The 16895-nt window shown below is 41.1% G+C and overlaps 1 protein-coding gene across 4 annotated transcripts in view; it reads right to left on the bottom strand.

The window, feature by feature from the left end:
* The window catches only part of LOC140725465 (2-acylglycerol O-acyltransferase 1-like), a 33716-nt gene extending 17329 nt beyond the window's left edge, over nt 1-16387 (bottom strand). For 3 of the 4 annotated variants that reach the window (XM_073040951.1, XM_073040953.1, XM_073040954.1), the window contains exons 1-2: nt 15904-16155; nt 2651-2829 (exon numbers count right to left, since the gene is read on the bottom strand). In XM_073040951.1, the coding sequence (XP_072897052.1) occupies nt 2651-2829; nt 15904-15997 (273 nt within the window). In that variant the 5' untranslated portion in view covers nt 15998-16155. Of the gene's footprint in view, nt 1-2650; nt 2830-15903; nt 16156-16204 lie in introns of those variants that run through there. The other variant, XM_073040952.1, reaches the window with a different exon arrangement.
* Nucleotides 16388-16895: the final 508 nt, after the last annotated feature.

Below are 16895 nucleotides of genomic sequence, written 5' to 3'. Positions count from 1 at the left end.
TGGAATCTACTGTAGTATTGAATGATATCAACTTGACATCATTGCACAGATGAATCATACAACAATGTGGAAAACTGAAACAAAAAACCTATTTATTGAGTGAGTTATATATATCATTATCATAAAAAAGATCAGGAAAGAAGAAACTATTCTTTGTGCCATTGATTGCCTGATAGTGATACTTAGATCTGGACAATCCAGAGGCAATCCTTTGCTGCACATAGTTAGATATAGCAAGACTTTCAGCTACTAAATCATTTTGATCTTATCATATGTCAAGCAGCATATTACAATTTTAATTAGTTCTTTGGATTTGAATACTTCTAGTTAATCCCATTCCTAAATGTATTGACATAATGATCCAATGATGACAGAGAAGAATTAACCATGGTGGAATGGGACCAAGATCAGTCTGGGAAAGAACTGTATTTTAAACCTATAGGGAAGATTAATACACAGATTTTTTTTAGGACAGTAAAAAAGCTTTTGGGTCCAATTTCGAAACTAAATCTTTAAGCCCTTCAACTGATGTTGTTTCTTTAAGTAAAGGAAAGTAGTGTGGTGCTTCTTTTGCAGTATGGATATAAAGACTACACTCTTCACCCCAGAGCTCATTTGCAATCCTGCAAGAATGCCTAATCAGATCCATCAACATTAGCTAACTATTTCCTCTGCTGATTCACTGTGTAATCAAAACGGATATTTGGTTGTTCATCAAATATTCGTACTCAGTGTTACAATGTTAAAGAAGTATTAAAGGGCTTGGTCTCATAGCCACAGCCTGTTTCATTCAGATGGACCTCATCTCTTTAGACCACATGTCAATCAGACAGTCATACCACCACAAAACTCCAGCCTTCACTTCAACTCTGGACTGCAGAGGATTGGTATATCCAATTTGCTTTACTCTTATGGGGCATTCTTAGTCTGCAAGTCTCATTTTGCTTACATGTTTTTAATCTGGCACATAGTAATTTCTTTGGGAAATGGCCCTGACCTAACTATCCATCATGGTATTGTGCTTAAACTGATTAATGCTTAAGTTATCATAGAGCAACTAAAAATAGAAATTTAGTCGCATAAATACAGTTCTAGTTTCGGGACTTCAACATGCATTCAATTAGATTCTCATCCAAAATAGGACCATTATCTCTCTAATGGATGAAGAACATTAACAATACTTCGTTAACCGAAGCTTACTGAACACTACCTATCCAAAAAAATTACTCATTAATCCATAAAACATAATATTTTGGTGGGATATCATAAACACCACTCAAAGTCCAATTATTTCCACCACAATAGAATTGTGAATGATTGTGTAATTTTCCTCAAGCATTAATTCAATATTCAAATTCAGTAGCAACCTTTCTTGGAAACGCTTTATTAGGTCACAGGTAAAATAAATAGAGGACAGGCACAACAATTCACGTTTCTGAAAATTCATTTTCTTTCAGATTAAGAACATTATTTGCCTTTAAAGGAATTGAATGGTATAACAACACTAAAGTTTAAATATTTGTCAAAGATACTTTTCTCCCAGATTATTAGTTTAAAAAAAGTGAACATTTTTTCCACAACTGCTATCATCCAGCTGTTGACAGCTAACGTAATCGGGACTTAAAATATATGAAATAAATCTTTAACATCAAAGACCTCCAGAATAGTTACCTTATGGAGTATAATTTGAACAATTTGAGATAAATATATTTTCTAATTAAAACAATTAAACATTTTATTATTAGCATTCTTTCCAAAATATATATCATTCAGAATATAGTATATATAATTGGAGCATTTTGTTATCTACATTCATCGTAGGGTACAAAGCTGCTTGGAACAAATCTCCACAAGTATCACTGCATCCAGAGACACAGCAACTGCAGATGTTGGAATATGAAGCAATACAGAAGGTACTGAAGGGACTCAGCAAGTCAGGAAGCATTTGTAGAGCAAAATAGACAATTGACATTTTCAGTCAATACCCTTCATCTGGACTAGCAAAATTAAGACCCTTGACTGTTCATTTCTATCCCTTTTCAGACCTACATGGTCTTTTAGCAATTTATAGGATTACTCTTTTTTTTAAAACAAGCATTACCATCAAGTTTGGGACAAGACACACTCCTATGACTAAATTTAAGATTTGGTCCTATAACTTATTGACCTCATCTGCCTGCCATCTATTAGCTGCCCATTCAAAATGGGAGGGAGGGAGTTTGGTGGGATCGTCATCTTGCTGATGTGTGAAAATGAAGGTAGAAATACCATATGTTAAGAGCAGATTAAGTAGGAAAAGGGAATTTAGGGACTTTTTCTTTACAACTTTAGTCTAAGACCTCAGTTTTCCTTGTTATCTGCTCTTCCTTGTCTGACAAAGGAAAGATATCCCCTTACTTTTGATGACCATTTTATTCTGACAGGTGCTCACCTGCCTTTAGGAGGCTTTGCAATATCTGCCTCTGAAATACATAATTTGCATGCATTCTGGAGGTCCCTGTCAGGAATCTCTGTTAACAAGCTGCATCCAGGATGGTGACCAGTAAGATTTATGCAGGGAAGAGGTTCGTTGTCAACTCCCTTCTGCACATTTCCAATGAAAAGTACTTCCACAGTTATCGACATGTTAACTCCAAAGGATACAACTCACATGAATAGGAAAGTAGTCACGGAAGTAATTCCAGATGGTCCAATTTCTGACCCATTGTGATCTTCTACCACCCTGATTTGGTGTTTCCCAGTCAAGATACAACCAAACAATATAAACTGCAGCTATGTACCAGTAACCAGCAAAGATGAGAAGCACAAAGACTGCAAGGCAACACTGACCTGTGAAGAGAAGAAATTATAGCCAAATGTGATTAATTCCTATGTTCCTCAGCCATACCATGATCAACAAAATTCAAGTTTGGTTTTTAGATTCGATGGTCAGAGTTCAAAACTGAAAAATATAGCTGTTAAATACTTTGTTATAAAAAAACCTTATTCATGAATTAAGGATGTCAAGTAACTGAGATTCCTAGACAAGTTTTTTACAGCCAGTAAAGTAATTCTGAAATGAGATCATTGTGGCAATACACTGTAAGAAACATAGATTAACTGAGGTCTATTTATCAGCTAGAAAAGTGGGTAAATGCTTTTCTACAAGACACTTCCCTACAAGATGGGAAATAGTGCCATGGTGTATTGTTCCATCCAGGGGAAAGAAATTCTCCTGAGGACACTGTTTCTTACTGCTGTAAGGAAGTGTCAACCTCAATATTGTGATGATCAATAGACTTTAGTTTTCCAAGCACGGTTATGAATACATATCTATTCTGAAATATTTATATCAAGATATAACAATTAAAAATTAAAAATGTTTTCAATACAAGCCTGGTCAACTAATATTACTACAAATAAATAAGTTGCTTGGATTGAATGGCTTGAGGTATAAAGAATGTAGGATAACTTGGGACTGCCTTCACTGGAATGTAGGAGGTTAAGGGAGGACCTTGGAACTGTGTAAAATCATGAGAGGGAATAGATAAGCTAAAATATCAGTTTTTTTCTTGGATTGGACAACCTCCAACTACAAGGCACAGAAGGAGAAAAATCCAAAAAACACCTGTAGGGCAAATTTTGTACAGAGAGGGTGGTGGGTATACTGAACAAGCTACTAGAGGAAGAGGCAGGTCATGGTTTTGAGGGACATGGCCCTCTGTGCATTAGCACAGGTAGGCACCTTGATTGGCATGAACGAGCTGAGTGAAGGGCTCATGCTGTATGCTGTAGAATAACCTGGGACTACTTTCACATGGATAACTCATGCTGTATATCTCGGTATAAATGGGAGTCCATTTATTTTAGACGAATCTAACAATTCTGTCAAATGAGTTAGGTTTAAATAAAAGCCTCAAACTTTCAAGGTGGAAATGGCTATTTCTTATGATTTGCTCTTTAAATACCAGTGGATTTGAAAGGTAGATGTGTTATTGTACCAAGAATTACTACATGTATCATATCATCAAGGTGAACCAGTGATCCTTTAACACCATATGATTTGGTTATTACATTGAGTGAGCCTCAGATTAGTTTTTCATTTGGGATGGTTTAAGGAAAGTTATTCTCAAAGAGTACAAGAACAATATTATGCTATGCATACAGCAGTATTACATTGTGCGATAAGTAGCAAACTCACTTCCAGTTTGTTTTACAAGAATGTAGTTTTATCCGATTTAAATTCTAGAAGTGCATGTGCCAGAGTAAATATCTAGAGAAATTACTGCTGCTCCATTTTGCCACAAGTAGTAGTGCCAGAAAAATATTATTGAAAATCAAGATAAAGTAAGGAGGCCAAATAAGAGCTTGAATTTCGATGGAATTTCACTGGAATTGCTGACTGGGAATTACGACCGAGCAAACTTAAAATACAGAAAATAATCTGTCAATGGTATGAACAATGTAGATCATTTCCCATTTATGCTTAGTCTAATACATTGACTCTACATTGTAACACAGTTAAATGATAAAATATGAGGGAAATTTGGTGGTTTTTCACTTATTGGTTGACTGAAAATAGATGAGCAATATCTCACATCTCTGTCACTGGCTGACGGTAACAGCATTAAAATGAAAACCCAAGTCTCATTCACAAGTAAAACAGGAGTTCAGGAAGGCCACTCAAGGTATTAATAAAAGACTGGCAGATGACACAGTGAGCAAAATAATGGATATCATAAATAAATTTAAAATATTAAAGAACAAACATAGATACAATGTGTGATTAACATTGAGAAAGGGAATCTTATGCTAGCTGAAGAAATGAGAGTTTTATAAAATAAGCATTCATGCTTTTTATCAAAAATATTGCTTGTAGGAAATGAATTGCATATAACTAATTAAGCCACTGTTCACTCACATGCAGGGTTATTCATAGTTTAACCTAGGTGTTGGTCTTACTTTTTACTAAATTGGGATCTTTCAGGTTTCTTGCTTTGTGGTTGGCTGTAAGCAGACAAGTCTAAAGGCTGGATAATTTATGCATACTTTGAAAATAAATGTACTTTGAATTTTGAATTTGGTATTCTGGCTGTTCTCTGAACACTTTTTCAATAGAAATGGTACATATATATATATATAACACACACACACACACACACACACACACACACACACACACACACACACACACACACACACACACACACACACACACACACACACACAAAAGGACTAATCACAGGACACATAAATGACGAACAATGTCGATCACCAACATTTCATTCGGAGTTGCACTGATGATGTTGCCTAGTTGGGTAACGAAATGTCTGCAAACTAACAAGCCAGCTTGGTGAGCTACACAACAACAACAACAACACTTTTTCAAGTTCATAATGTTTATGCCTTCCTTCACTTAGCCCGCATCCAGCTTAAAAGCTGATCATCAATCTTTGCTTTCCATTGCCCATGCTAGCAGATATTGTAAGTGGCCTGCAAGTTGCTGTGAAAGAAGCTATGACCGTTGAATCGGTAAATAAATTAGACAAGTAGTTTTAAAATCACAAACCCATCTATTGTAAATGGCTCCATCTTCTCTGAACCCAACAGGCTTTAATGTAGTCTACAGCATCATTTACTTTCAAAACCTCTCTTTTGTTATCCAGTGGCACCATCCACTCTTACTTATCTATTTGCATTCAGACTACTTCCATCAGCAGATCCTCTCCTACCCTTCAACATTATCTGTGATATCATGCATAACTATCCTTGGTTCCTCCCAATTCCTGATCCACATTCTTATCCCAAGTGACAGAAATAAAGAAATAACATCTGGCTGTTTATGTACAATGATGTCACCTCTTGCTACCCTGCATTGCTCAGACTATTTTTCTCATTGTACATACTGTGCGAGCAGTAATTCCCTCCAGCTAAACACTGAGAAAACTAAAGACTTCTGAACCCAACTCAATATTCAATCTTCCTTTAGCCAGCTTCTCAGTTAAAACAGCCTCTTCAAAAATCAAAAGTCCTCTTCAACCATAAACTGAGATTCTGATAGTTATATTTTTGCACCATCTGGACAGCTTACTTCCATTCCAGAATATTAACTGCCTCCTTATATGTTTCAGCTCATGTGTTACAAGCTTGTCAACGCTTTTCTTATCTTCTGAGAAAAAAAACCTGTTCTAAAGATTCCTGGTAAACCTACAAGTACCAGCCTTGGCATAGCTGATAGCATGCTTGTCTCCAAGTCATAAGATGGTGAGTCATAAGGCGGTGGTTTTGTGTTTCATTTCAAAGAATTAGACACAAGCCTGAGCTGACACTAATTTTGTACTTTGGGAGAGGGTTGCATGGTTGAAGATGCCATCTTTCAAATTAGTCAATAAACTCCTGCTATCTGTTATTTATTAAAAATTTTGTAACACTCTTCAAAATAAAGTGAGGCATTACCCTGGCCTCCTGGACTATATTCACTTCTCAATTATAGTGCCAAAGGAATGAACTCTTCATTGCCACGTTACTGTTTGTGAAAGTTTGCTGCATGAGGATTACAACACAATGGCAACAGCACATCATAAACCTGAATCAGGTTCATCACCACTGATATATGTGCAGAAATATGTTGTTTTCTGGCAGTACATTGTAAGGCACAAAATAATCAGTATAAGTTACAAAAATAGATTAATAGTGCAAAAGGGGCATAGAGAGATGGTGTTTATGGATATTTGAACATGTTAAATTCAAAGGGGAAGAACCTGTCCTAAAACATCGAATGTGGGTGATCAGCTCCCGTCCCAAGTGGTTGTCACCTTCCTGAGGCACCATCTTGTGAAGATATTCTTGATGGTGGGAGTGTTATGCCAGTAGTGGCACTGGCTGATGTTATGATACCGGCCCCCTCCTTTGTGAGAATTGCAAGAGCCCTAGTGAAAGGGGGGTCAATGACCCGAGAGAGAGAGAGCAAGAGAGAGAGAGAGACAGGCTGAATGGACACAGGAAATGGAAAGACAGCGACGTGCTGGATACCGCATTCCACTGGGACAAAAGCTGGGGACTGTGGCATTGTTCTCAGGAGACACCTGGGAACTGCAGACGTGCCAACTCGCAGGGACATTGTAAAGCCCTCGGGCAAAGTGGGCTGGTTGAGAGAGAGATTGCATCACCTGCAACCTGATTGACACCTGAGATCCCGTGAGGCAGTATAAAGAAGGGTCTGAAAGAGGACGACCCTCAGACGCACCAAGGAGACACCAAGAAGCACGATAACGCTTCCCGTGGGAACGGGAAGCCATTTTGAAATAAGCCACGTGCGTTAAATTCCGAATGCGGGGTTTGTGGCTGGAACCAACGGAAGATCGCTTTTAACTAACAACGGGGAAGATCGCTCCCCTGATTACACGGATGTAAACGGCAAGTTTTTCCGTTTTATCTCTCTCTCTCTCCAACACGTGAAACCAAAAAGGGAAAAGCCTGCAGACTTCAGAGTGACTCTTTATATTTCCAATTGGACTCAGTATTATATACCCTAGACAACGAAAGAGCCTATTTCTGATTGATTATGGTTACACCGGTGTTTTAGATTGAGTTTTGACGATTTGAATGTTTTGTATTAACCATACGTTTGTGCCCTTATTGAATAAAACGTTTGAAAATAGTACCATTGGACTTCAACTGACATATCTATCTTTGCTGGTAAGTGAAACCAGTTACAGGTTTCGTAACAAGTGGGGTTCTCGTCTCGGGATTTGACACCAAAAAGGGGGAGGTCAGTCAATCGGGATTGTAAGTCAAAAAGAAAATTAATTTGGATCTGGTACGCAGGTAGCCAGACAGAAAAACCAGCAAAGATGGACGTGTGTGAATTTATGAGCACCAAATCAGACTTGTTAAATTTGGCGAAGGGGTTAGAGATGGAAAACGAGCAGAATCAAGCTGAGAGGCAAAGACAGCATGAAATTCGGATCAGAGAGTTAGCAGCAGCCGAGAGAGCGGCAGCGGGGAGAGAAAGAGAGAGGGAGGAGCTAAGGAGAGAGCGGTTTAATGTTAGTCGGGAGCTGAGAGTAGTACCTCCGTTCGAGGAGACGGATGTTGATAGTTATTTCTTGTTTTTTGAAACGGTGGCAGTGAACCAGAAGTGGCCACAAGAGCAGTGGGTCGCGTTGTTACAAAGTGTGTTAGCAGGAGGGAGGATTTGGGCAGCCATGATGCCGACCCGCCGACCGGCGAGTACGGTGGCCCCGCCCCTAGAGTCCCAAAGCTATCGCGCATGCGCGGTCACACGCAGCCTGTCGGAAAAAGCGGCTGAGAAAGAGGACAGTTTAAATGAAGCCAGCGGTGATCTGGCCAAGATGTTTTTACCGACCCTGTACCATGAGGGTTCCGAGGGTGGTAAAACAGAAAGCAGTAAAGTAAAAGGGGGTAAGGGAGAGGAAATAGCCCTGCCCTTAGTGAAGAGAAAGGTCCTAGAGGTAGGAACTAAAGTTGAGAAACGGATAAAGTTGTTAAAATGTCCAGAGTTGGACATGGTTAATCTGTCTGGTTTGGCAGAATTGTTTGAAGAAGTTCAGAGTTCTAAAGGTGTTCTCGATTGTCCCGAGAGTGAAATGAGGGCAGTCTTAGAGAGGAAGGGTATCCTTGCTGTGGAGAAGTCAGCTGAAATGGCCGAGGAGGTTGTTTCAGCTCGCAGGGTTGCGCCTTCCCCAACGGGGGGCTGCCTAGAGAGTAACTGGAAGGATCGGGAGACGTTAGAATTTGAAAAAGGTACGGGTATTGAAAGCCTGGAAGGGGCCAATGTCCCGTTTGAGTGTGTCCAAGATGGGGGCGCACGTGGTGCTGAACCTGGTAACAGCGCTCAGGGGAAGTCTGAGGTGTTTGATTCAGGGGGACGGGGCGGCCGTCTTTGTGGATCAGATAGGGTTGGTTCAGTAGGAAAAGGGTTAACCTTGGTAACCGTGGGAAGTGTGAGTTCCACGGTGTTTGTGTTCGAGAGTGGGGCCAAGGTTAATGCCGAATTTAAGGGGGGAATGAGGATTGTTATTGAAGGAAACGGAAAGTCTGTAGTTCCCAAGTCGAAGGAAGAAATTTTAAACCTGGCAGATCGCTCACAGAGTGAGTCGGGAAATAGCGGGGCCCCCCACTCTATTGTCACGCCAGGGTGGGGTGTGAAGAGGTTGCATTCGAAATGCTACCTGAAAGAGGAGTTGGAATTAAAAACAAATAGCCTGAAGGGTCTTGACAGTTTCAGGCATGGTGTTGAAAAAATAGCCCTGATGAACGAGGCGGGCGGGAGTTCACCACGCCAAATTACTCAAAGTCCCAACGGGGGGACTTGCCAGGAAAGAGGTGACGGTTAATTGGGATGCCATATTTTTTTTAAACAGCAAAGCAGGTTTTACGGGTTGCGCCAAAGCCTGTGAATAATAAAGACAGACCTTTGGAGACCTGCCGGCGAAGTAAACCGACCGAAACGATTAGTATTCGCATAAACTTTTGTAGATGCACCTAAGCTAAGATCACACCTCCGCAGTTTTGTGGCTGAAAACAATAAATAGGTGGTTATTGAATTGAAGTCTGATGCTACAAGACTTTAAGATATTAAGATGTTAAGATATTAACTAAAGGGGCACTGTACTTGTTAACTGTTTAGATGCTGACTTGAATGTATAACTGTATTACTCTGTAGTGAAAAGAAAAGCTTCTGTATTGTATTAGATTCAAAATTTCTGTAAGACTGTACCACTCTGGGTTTTAACCGCTGGTAAAAACCTTTTTAAGAGGGGAGGTGTTATGATACCGGCCCCCTCCTTTGTGAGAATTGTAAGAGCCCTAGTGAAGGGGGGGTCAATGACCCGAAAGAGAGAGCAAGAGAGAGAGAGAGACAGGCTGAATGGACACAGGAAATGGAAAGACAGCGACGTGCTGGATACCGCATTCCACTGGGACAAAAGCTGGGGACTGTGGCATTGTTCTCAGGAGACACCTGGGAACTGCAGACGTGCCAACTCGCAGGGACATTGTAAAGCCCTCGGGCAAAGTGGGCTGGTTGAGAGAGAGATTGCATCACCTGCAACCTGATTGACACCTGAGATCCCGTGAGGCAGTATAAAGAAGGGTCTGAAAGAGGACGACCCTCAGACGCACCAAGGAGACACCAAGAAGCACGATAACGCTTCCCGTGGGAACGGGAAGCCATTTTGAAATAAGCCACGTGCGTTAAATTCCGAATGCGGGGTTTGTGGCTGGAACCAACGGAAGATCGCTTTTAACTAACAACGGGGAAGATCGCTCCCCTGATTACACGGATGTAAACGGCAAGTTTTTCCGTTTTATCTCTCTCTCTCTCCAACACGTGAAACCAAAAAGGGAAAAGCCTGCAGACTTCAGAGTGACTCTTTATATTTCCAATTGGACTCAGTATTATATACCCTAGACAACGAAAGAGCCTATTTCTGATTGATTATGGTTACACCGGTGTTTTAGATTGAGTTTTGACGATTTGAATGTTTTGTATTAACCATACGTTTGTGCCCTTATTGAATAAAACGTTTGAAAATAGTAGCATCCGACTCAGCTGATCCATCTATCTTTGCTGGTAAGTTACCTGGTTACGGGGTTTTCGTAACACTGAGTTTACAACCTCTGCCGCCTCTTGTGATCCGGCACAACAGAGCATCCATACGAGGTTTTGAAGAAAAATTCCTTAAACTCCTAATGAAGTAAAGGTGGAGGCATGTCTTCTACATGATAGCATCAATGTACCGGGCCAGGATAGATCCTCTGAGATGTTGATGCCCAGGAACTTGAAGCTACTCACCCTTTCCAACACTTAACTCTCAAATAAGACCGATGTGTGTTCACCCAACTACACCTTTCAGAAGTCCACGATCAGTTCCTTGGTCTTGCCGACTTTGAGTGCAATATTATTGTTGTGACACCACTCAACCAGCAGACCTATGTCACTCCTGTATGACCCCTCATTACCATGAGATTTTGGCACAGCAATGTCATCAGCAGATTTATAGATAGCACTTGAGCTATGGTTAACCACATAGCCATGAGTGTAGAGAGAGAAGAGCAGCAGGCTAAGTATGCATTCCTGAGGTGCACCTGCGTTGACTATCAGTGAGCAACAGATGTTATTGCCAATCTGCACTGACTGTAGTCACCCAGTGCATATCTAGTGACTGAGTGGCAAGGGACTCCCTTGCCACTCTTCTGCCATCATCCTGTTAGCAGTGTACATTCTAACCCAGGCAGGCACTGAAAAAGCTGAGCACCGTGATCAGCAAACACAAAACAATGCACGCCGATGCCTTCCCAATCATTGTGCAGGATTTCAATCAGGCCAGCTTGAAGTAGTCTTTGAACTACTCCCAGCAACATATCACCTGTGGAACCAAAGGAGCCAACACACTTGACCACCATTACAAAACCATCAACACACTTACTGTGTCATCCCACACCTGCACATTGGTAAGTCCAATCATCTAGGTGTACTTCTAGTTCCTGCGTACAGGCAGAGACGGAGGACCACAGCACCAGTGGGGAGAACCACAAACATACGGTCAAGAGAGGCTAAGGAACTGAATTGGTGGACTAGACAATATTCAAGGATTCATTTTCAAATCTAAATAAATATGGCACAGTTATTAGATGAGTGTGTGCCTTTGATAACTTAACAGACATACCCAAACCAAAAGCCGTGAATGAACCAAGAGATATGCAGTCTGCTGAGAGCTAGATCTGCAGCATTCAAGACTGGTGATCCAGAAATACACCAGAAGTCCAGGTACAACTTAAAGAAAGCCATTTTAAGAATGAGAGGAAAAAAAACACTATTATGATTGGAATTAGAGATGGAATTGGAAGCACATCAGCTCTGGCGGGGTTTGCAGGCCATTACTTCCTACGAAGGGAAATCTAACATCATGAATGGCTGTGATGCTTCACTTCCAGATGAGCTCAATGCTTTTTATGCTCACTTTGAAAGGAAGAAAAAGACTTCACCTCTGCGAATCCCTGCAGCGCCTAGTAAACCTGTGACCTCTGTCTCAGAGGCTGACATCGGAACATATTTCAAGAGGATGAACCCTCAAGGTATCGGGCTTCAATGGTGCACCTGGTATGGCACTGAAAACCTGTGCCAACCAACCGGCAGCAGTGTTCAAGGACATCTTCAAACTCTCATTGCTGCAGTCGCTGGTTCTCACCTGCTTCATAAGAGCGACAATTTTACCAATGCCCAAGAAGAGCAGGATGAGCTGCCAAAACAACTGTAACCCATTGCACTCACATCTACTGTTATGAAGTGCTTTGAGAGATTGGTCACGGCCAGAATCAGCCCCCGCCTGAGCAAGGACGTGGACGCACTACAATTTGCCTATCACTAGAATACGTCTACAGTGGATGCAAATTCACTGACTCTCCACTTAGCCTTACAGTACCTGGACAATGGCAATACCTATGTCAGGTTGCTTATTACAACTCAGCATTCATAGAACAGCACATTACAGGCCCTTCAGCCCACAACATTGTGCTGACCCTCAAACCCTGCCTCCCATATAACCCCCCACCTTAAATTCCTCCATATACCTGTCCAGTAGTCTCTTAAACTTCACTAGTGTATCTGCCTCCACCACTGACTCAAGCAGTGCATTCCACGCACCAACCACTCTCTGAGTGAAAAACCTTCCTCTAATATCACCCTTGAACTTCCCTCCCCTTACCTTAAAGCCATGTCCTCTTGTGCTGAGCAGTGGTGCCCTGGGGAAGAGACGCTGGCTGTCCAATCTGTCTATTCCTCTTAATATCTTGTACACCTCTATTATGTCTCCTCTCATCCTCCTTCTCTCCAAAGAGTAAAGCCCCAGCTCCCTTAATCTCTGATCATAATGCATACTCTCTAAACCAGGCAGCATCCTGGTAAATCCCCTCTGTACCCTTTCCGATGTTTCCACATCCTTCCTATAGTGATATTCAACACATCATACCCTCAGTATTAATCACCAAGTTCCAAAACCTGGGCCTCTGTACCTCTCTCTGCAGCTAGATTCTTGACTTTCTTAGGAAACCACTGTCAGTGCAGATTGGAACTAACATCTCCTCCTCGTTGACTATCAACACTGGCATTCATCAGGGATGTGTGCTTAGCCCACTGCTCTGCTCTCCCTATACCCATGACTGCATAGCTAGCCGCAGCTCAAACACCATCAATAAATTTGACAATGGCATACCTACTACTGGCAGTATTTCAGATAGTGAAAGGAGGTTCTGTAGAGGGAGACAGATCAGCTGTTGAGTGGTGTTGCAACAGCAACCTTGTACTCAATATCAGGAAGTGCAAGGAGTTGACTGTGGACTACAGGAAAGAGAAGTTGATGAAGCAGACACCAGCTCTCATCGAGGGATCAGCAGCGGGAAGAGAAGCAGTTTCACGTCCCTGGGTGTCAACGTCTCTGAAGATCTGTCCTGAACCCGACATATTGTTGCAATTATAAAGAAATCTTGATTACAGCTATATTTCATTTGGAGTTTGAGGAAGCTTGTTGATTAGTTGTGAGCTAGATGCTGCATAATTGTCGGCTGTATTCTGACATGTATATTGCTGTTGTCCAGGTGCTCCAAAGCAAAGCAGAGAGCCAGTGAGACTGCTTCTGCTGTAAACCCATTGTGACAATAGACGAATTGCAATGACTTGAGGTCCTTGCTGAGGTCGGCCTTAATTCTAGCCATGACTAATCTCTCAAAGCACTTCATCACAATAGATGTGAGTGTTACTGGGTGATTGTCATCGAGGCACCTCATCCTGCTCTTCTCAGGTGCAAGTTTGATTAATGCCCTTTTGAAACAAGTGGGAACCCCTGCTTGAAGCAGTGAGAGGTTGAAGATGTCCTTGACCATTCTGGCCAGGTTTTCATCACCCTGCATCTCGCCATGTAAGGGTTACGCTCTTGAAGAATGTTCTGAAATACAGTACTTAAATTATTATAAAGTAGTTTGGGACACTGGCAAAGGTTATATGCAAAGGGAAAGTTGTGACTAAAAAAAATAAAGTTTTATCTAAATATTTACTGCCAATGTTTTAAGTCAGGCTTCTTGGTCAGCCCATGGGCCGCTGACAGCAGATCGCCAGAGGCTTCTGTCCTGGGCCGAATGGTGACGGGTCCTGCAGTTTCTGCTTCCACCACGCACTTCATACGTCTTCCAGGTGAAAATCTCTCCCCTTCCAGGGACAAGGCCTTTTGAGCTTCTGCTGGCATTTCTGTAGCACTGATTTTTTTGTTTTTACTGATGGGGTTACTAGGCCTATGCCAACCCTCTTTTTGCGGCCAGGCTTGGGACCTACAAAACTTGGGACCTAGTTAACTTTTTATACTACAGAGCTGATGTTTGATAAGAAGAGGACTTGAACCTCTCTTTACGGAGCTACAATCCGCCGCTTAAACCTCAGCCATCTTACCTATGGCAATAGCTAATCGTTGATTGTTCTCTACTAATCACAAAGATATTGGCACCGTTTATTTAATCTTTGGTGCATGGGCGGGGATAGTGGGTACTGGTCTCAGTCTGTTAATCCGGACAGAGTTCAGCCAACTAGGCGCATTACTGGGTGATGACCAAATCTACAATGTAATTGTTACTGCCCACGCCTTCATAGTAATACCAATCATGATCGGAGGGTTTGGTAATTGACTGGCTCCCTTAATAATCGGCGCTCCGGACATGGCCTTTCCACGAATAAATAACATAAGTTTTTGACTCCTTCCCCCATCTTTCTTTCTATTACTAGCCTCAGCAGGAGTAGAAGCCGGAGCTGGCACAGGATGGACAGTCTACCCCCCATTAGCTGGTAATCTTGCACATGCCGGAGCTTCCGTAGACCTTACTATCTTCTCCCTCCATTTAGCCAGTGTTTCCTCTATTCTAGCATCCATTAACTTTATTACAACAATTATTAATATGAAACCACCTGCAATCTCCCAGTACCAAACACCCCTCTTTGTCTGATCTATTCTCATTACAACAGTCCTCCTTTTACTATCACTCCCTGTTCTAGCAGCGGGCATTACTATACTTCTCACAGATCGTAATCTTAACACAACCTTCTTCGAGTTCTGTCAACCTACCCCATTCCTTAAATCTTATACTTTCATTACTGTGTTCTAATGTATTCTTGTTTCTTCCCACCATTTAATCCTCAAAAACTCTCTTATACCTCATTCCACTTTCCTTACTAGGTGTGGCTTCTGTGAAATTCCTTTCAAGGACCTCTGTCTTTTATTCCTTTCTTCCTAACAAGATGTTTCTTGAATCTGGCAATTTTGCTTTGTGTGATTTTTTTCAAATATATTCTCTTGAACACTGTTAATTGCACAGCTGAAACATTTTTTCCCCTATTTAAAGTTCTTATTTTTTAAAGAATAACCATTTTGTAAGAAAATCGACTATTTCTTGTCCAAAAAAAAAATCAGAAAATTGTATCTGACTCTGGACACACCAATGTTCAGCCGTTGTCTATGCCTCGCCTCTTTCAAGTTTGAATATTTTCTATCATCAATATCTGTATTTAAAATCTTACAGCGGTTGTTTCTTGAGATCACCAGAAAATAATTTGGAATTGAATTTTAAACACTTTTACAACACTTGCCACCCATATTTTGGACAAACTTTAAATCTGCAGTCATTAGGTTGTTAAGTATTTTGTACATTAGTGGCATCACATAACAAAGGCACGTGCTGCTATGGGGACCCTACGCAAATAGCCACAGTTACTATAACGTTACACTATAAAGTTTTCTGAACAGGAGACACTTCGAGAAATGCCCAGACGGCAGTGTATATACAACCACCTTGATTTTTTTTTAAACAAAAGGATACAATATTTTCATAAATTATCCCAACATTATAATGAAAAATTACCCAGGAACAAAAAAGTGAAGATCCACTGAAGCACAGCAAAAGTTTGAATCCGTCTCTTAAAAGGAATGTTAATGGGCGCAAACTCAATCTTCATGTTCACCGCAGCTCCTTGCAAATAACCTCAGCACTGTCACAGATCTGAAAGATAGTCAGCGCGTAAATTGAAAGCACTATGTCCAAACAAATCTAATTTCCTAGCATTGTAACGAATTTCCACGACTGTCGGTCGGTCACTTCTTTGCGTGTAATTTGTTAACCCGAAATGTGTTAAAATGCAGCATGCTTTCGAACCGGATCTTACCTCGGTGGTGTCTTCCTATTTTATAAAGGGAACAAGTTTTATTGAAGGATATTGTGAAATCCGATTTTGTGAGATGTGCTAAACGAATAAAGTTATTTTGCTGGAGTTTTATAAATCTTTCTTGTTCAGGACAACACGCTCGGCTTTACTTCGGAAACGTGGCGTGTTTTAACTTCCAGAGGAGGGAGGTTCTAGGAGGAACAACAGGGGGAGCCAAAGATTTCATTTCTAAATCGAATTTTTTAAGTATCTCCGTCAAAATTTTGGGGATCTGAAACCAAAAACAAACAGAATTCTGGGGCAGAGCAGAGGAGTTAACATCTGAGCAGGAAATTGATGTTACGGTGCTGGTCGTACCCATAAAGGAGCTGAATCATTACCTTGTTCCTTCTCACTGCTGATACTGATTTACCGTATTTCCAAACCCAACTCTGTACATACACAGAAAGTTGATCAAAACAGCTGCGACCGACACATTTTCAAAACAATGTGTTCGCGTTTTCTTTGAGGTAGTGTTGCAACCGCACCTGTGATGAACAGGCTCGTTTTAATTCTCTTTAAAATATATTTCTCCCACTATCACTTTTTTCATCCTTAACATTATAGACCATAAACGTTGTGAAGGGTTGTGATCAGAATGGGAGAATGTTACAGCTTACCGTAATTAGATAATCTTGAGAAGATATAATGA

Source organism: Hemitrygon akajei, chromosome 3 (assembly GCF_048418815.1).
Source record: "Hemitrygon akajei chromosome 3, sHemAka1.3, whole genome shotgun sequence".
Classification (NCBI taxonomy): domain Eukaryota; kingdom Metazoa; phylum Chordata; class Chondrichthyes; order Myliobatiformes; family Dasyatidae; genus Hemitrygon; species Hemitrygon akajei.
Note: the sequence above shows the minus strand (reverse complement) of the source record. Positions and strands in the feature narration are given on the sequence as shown.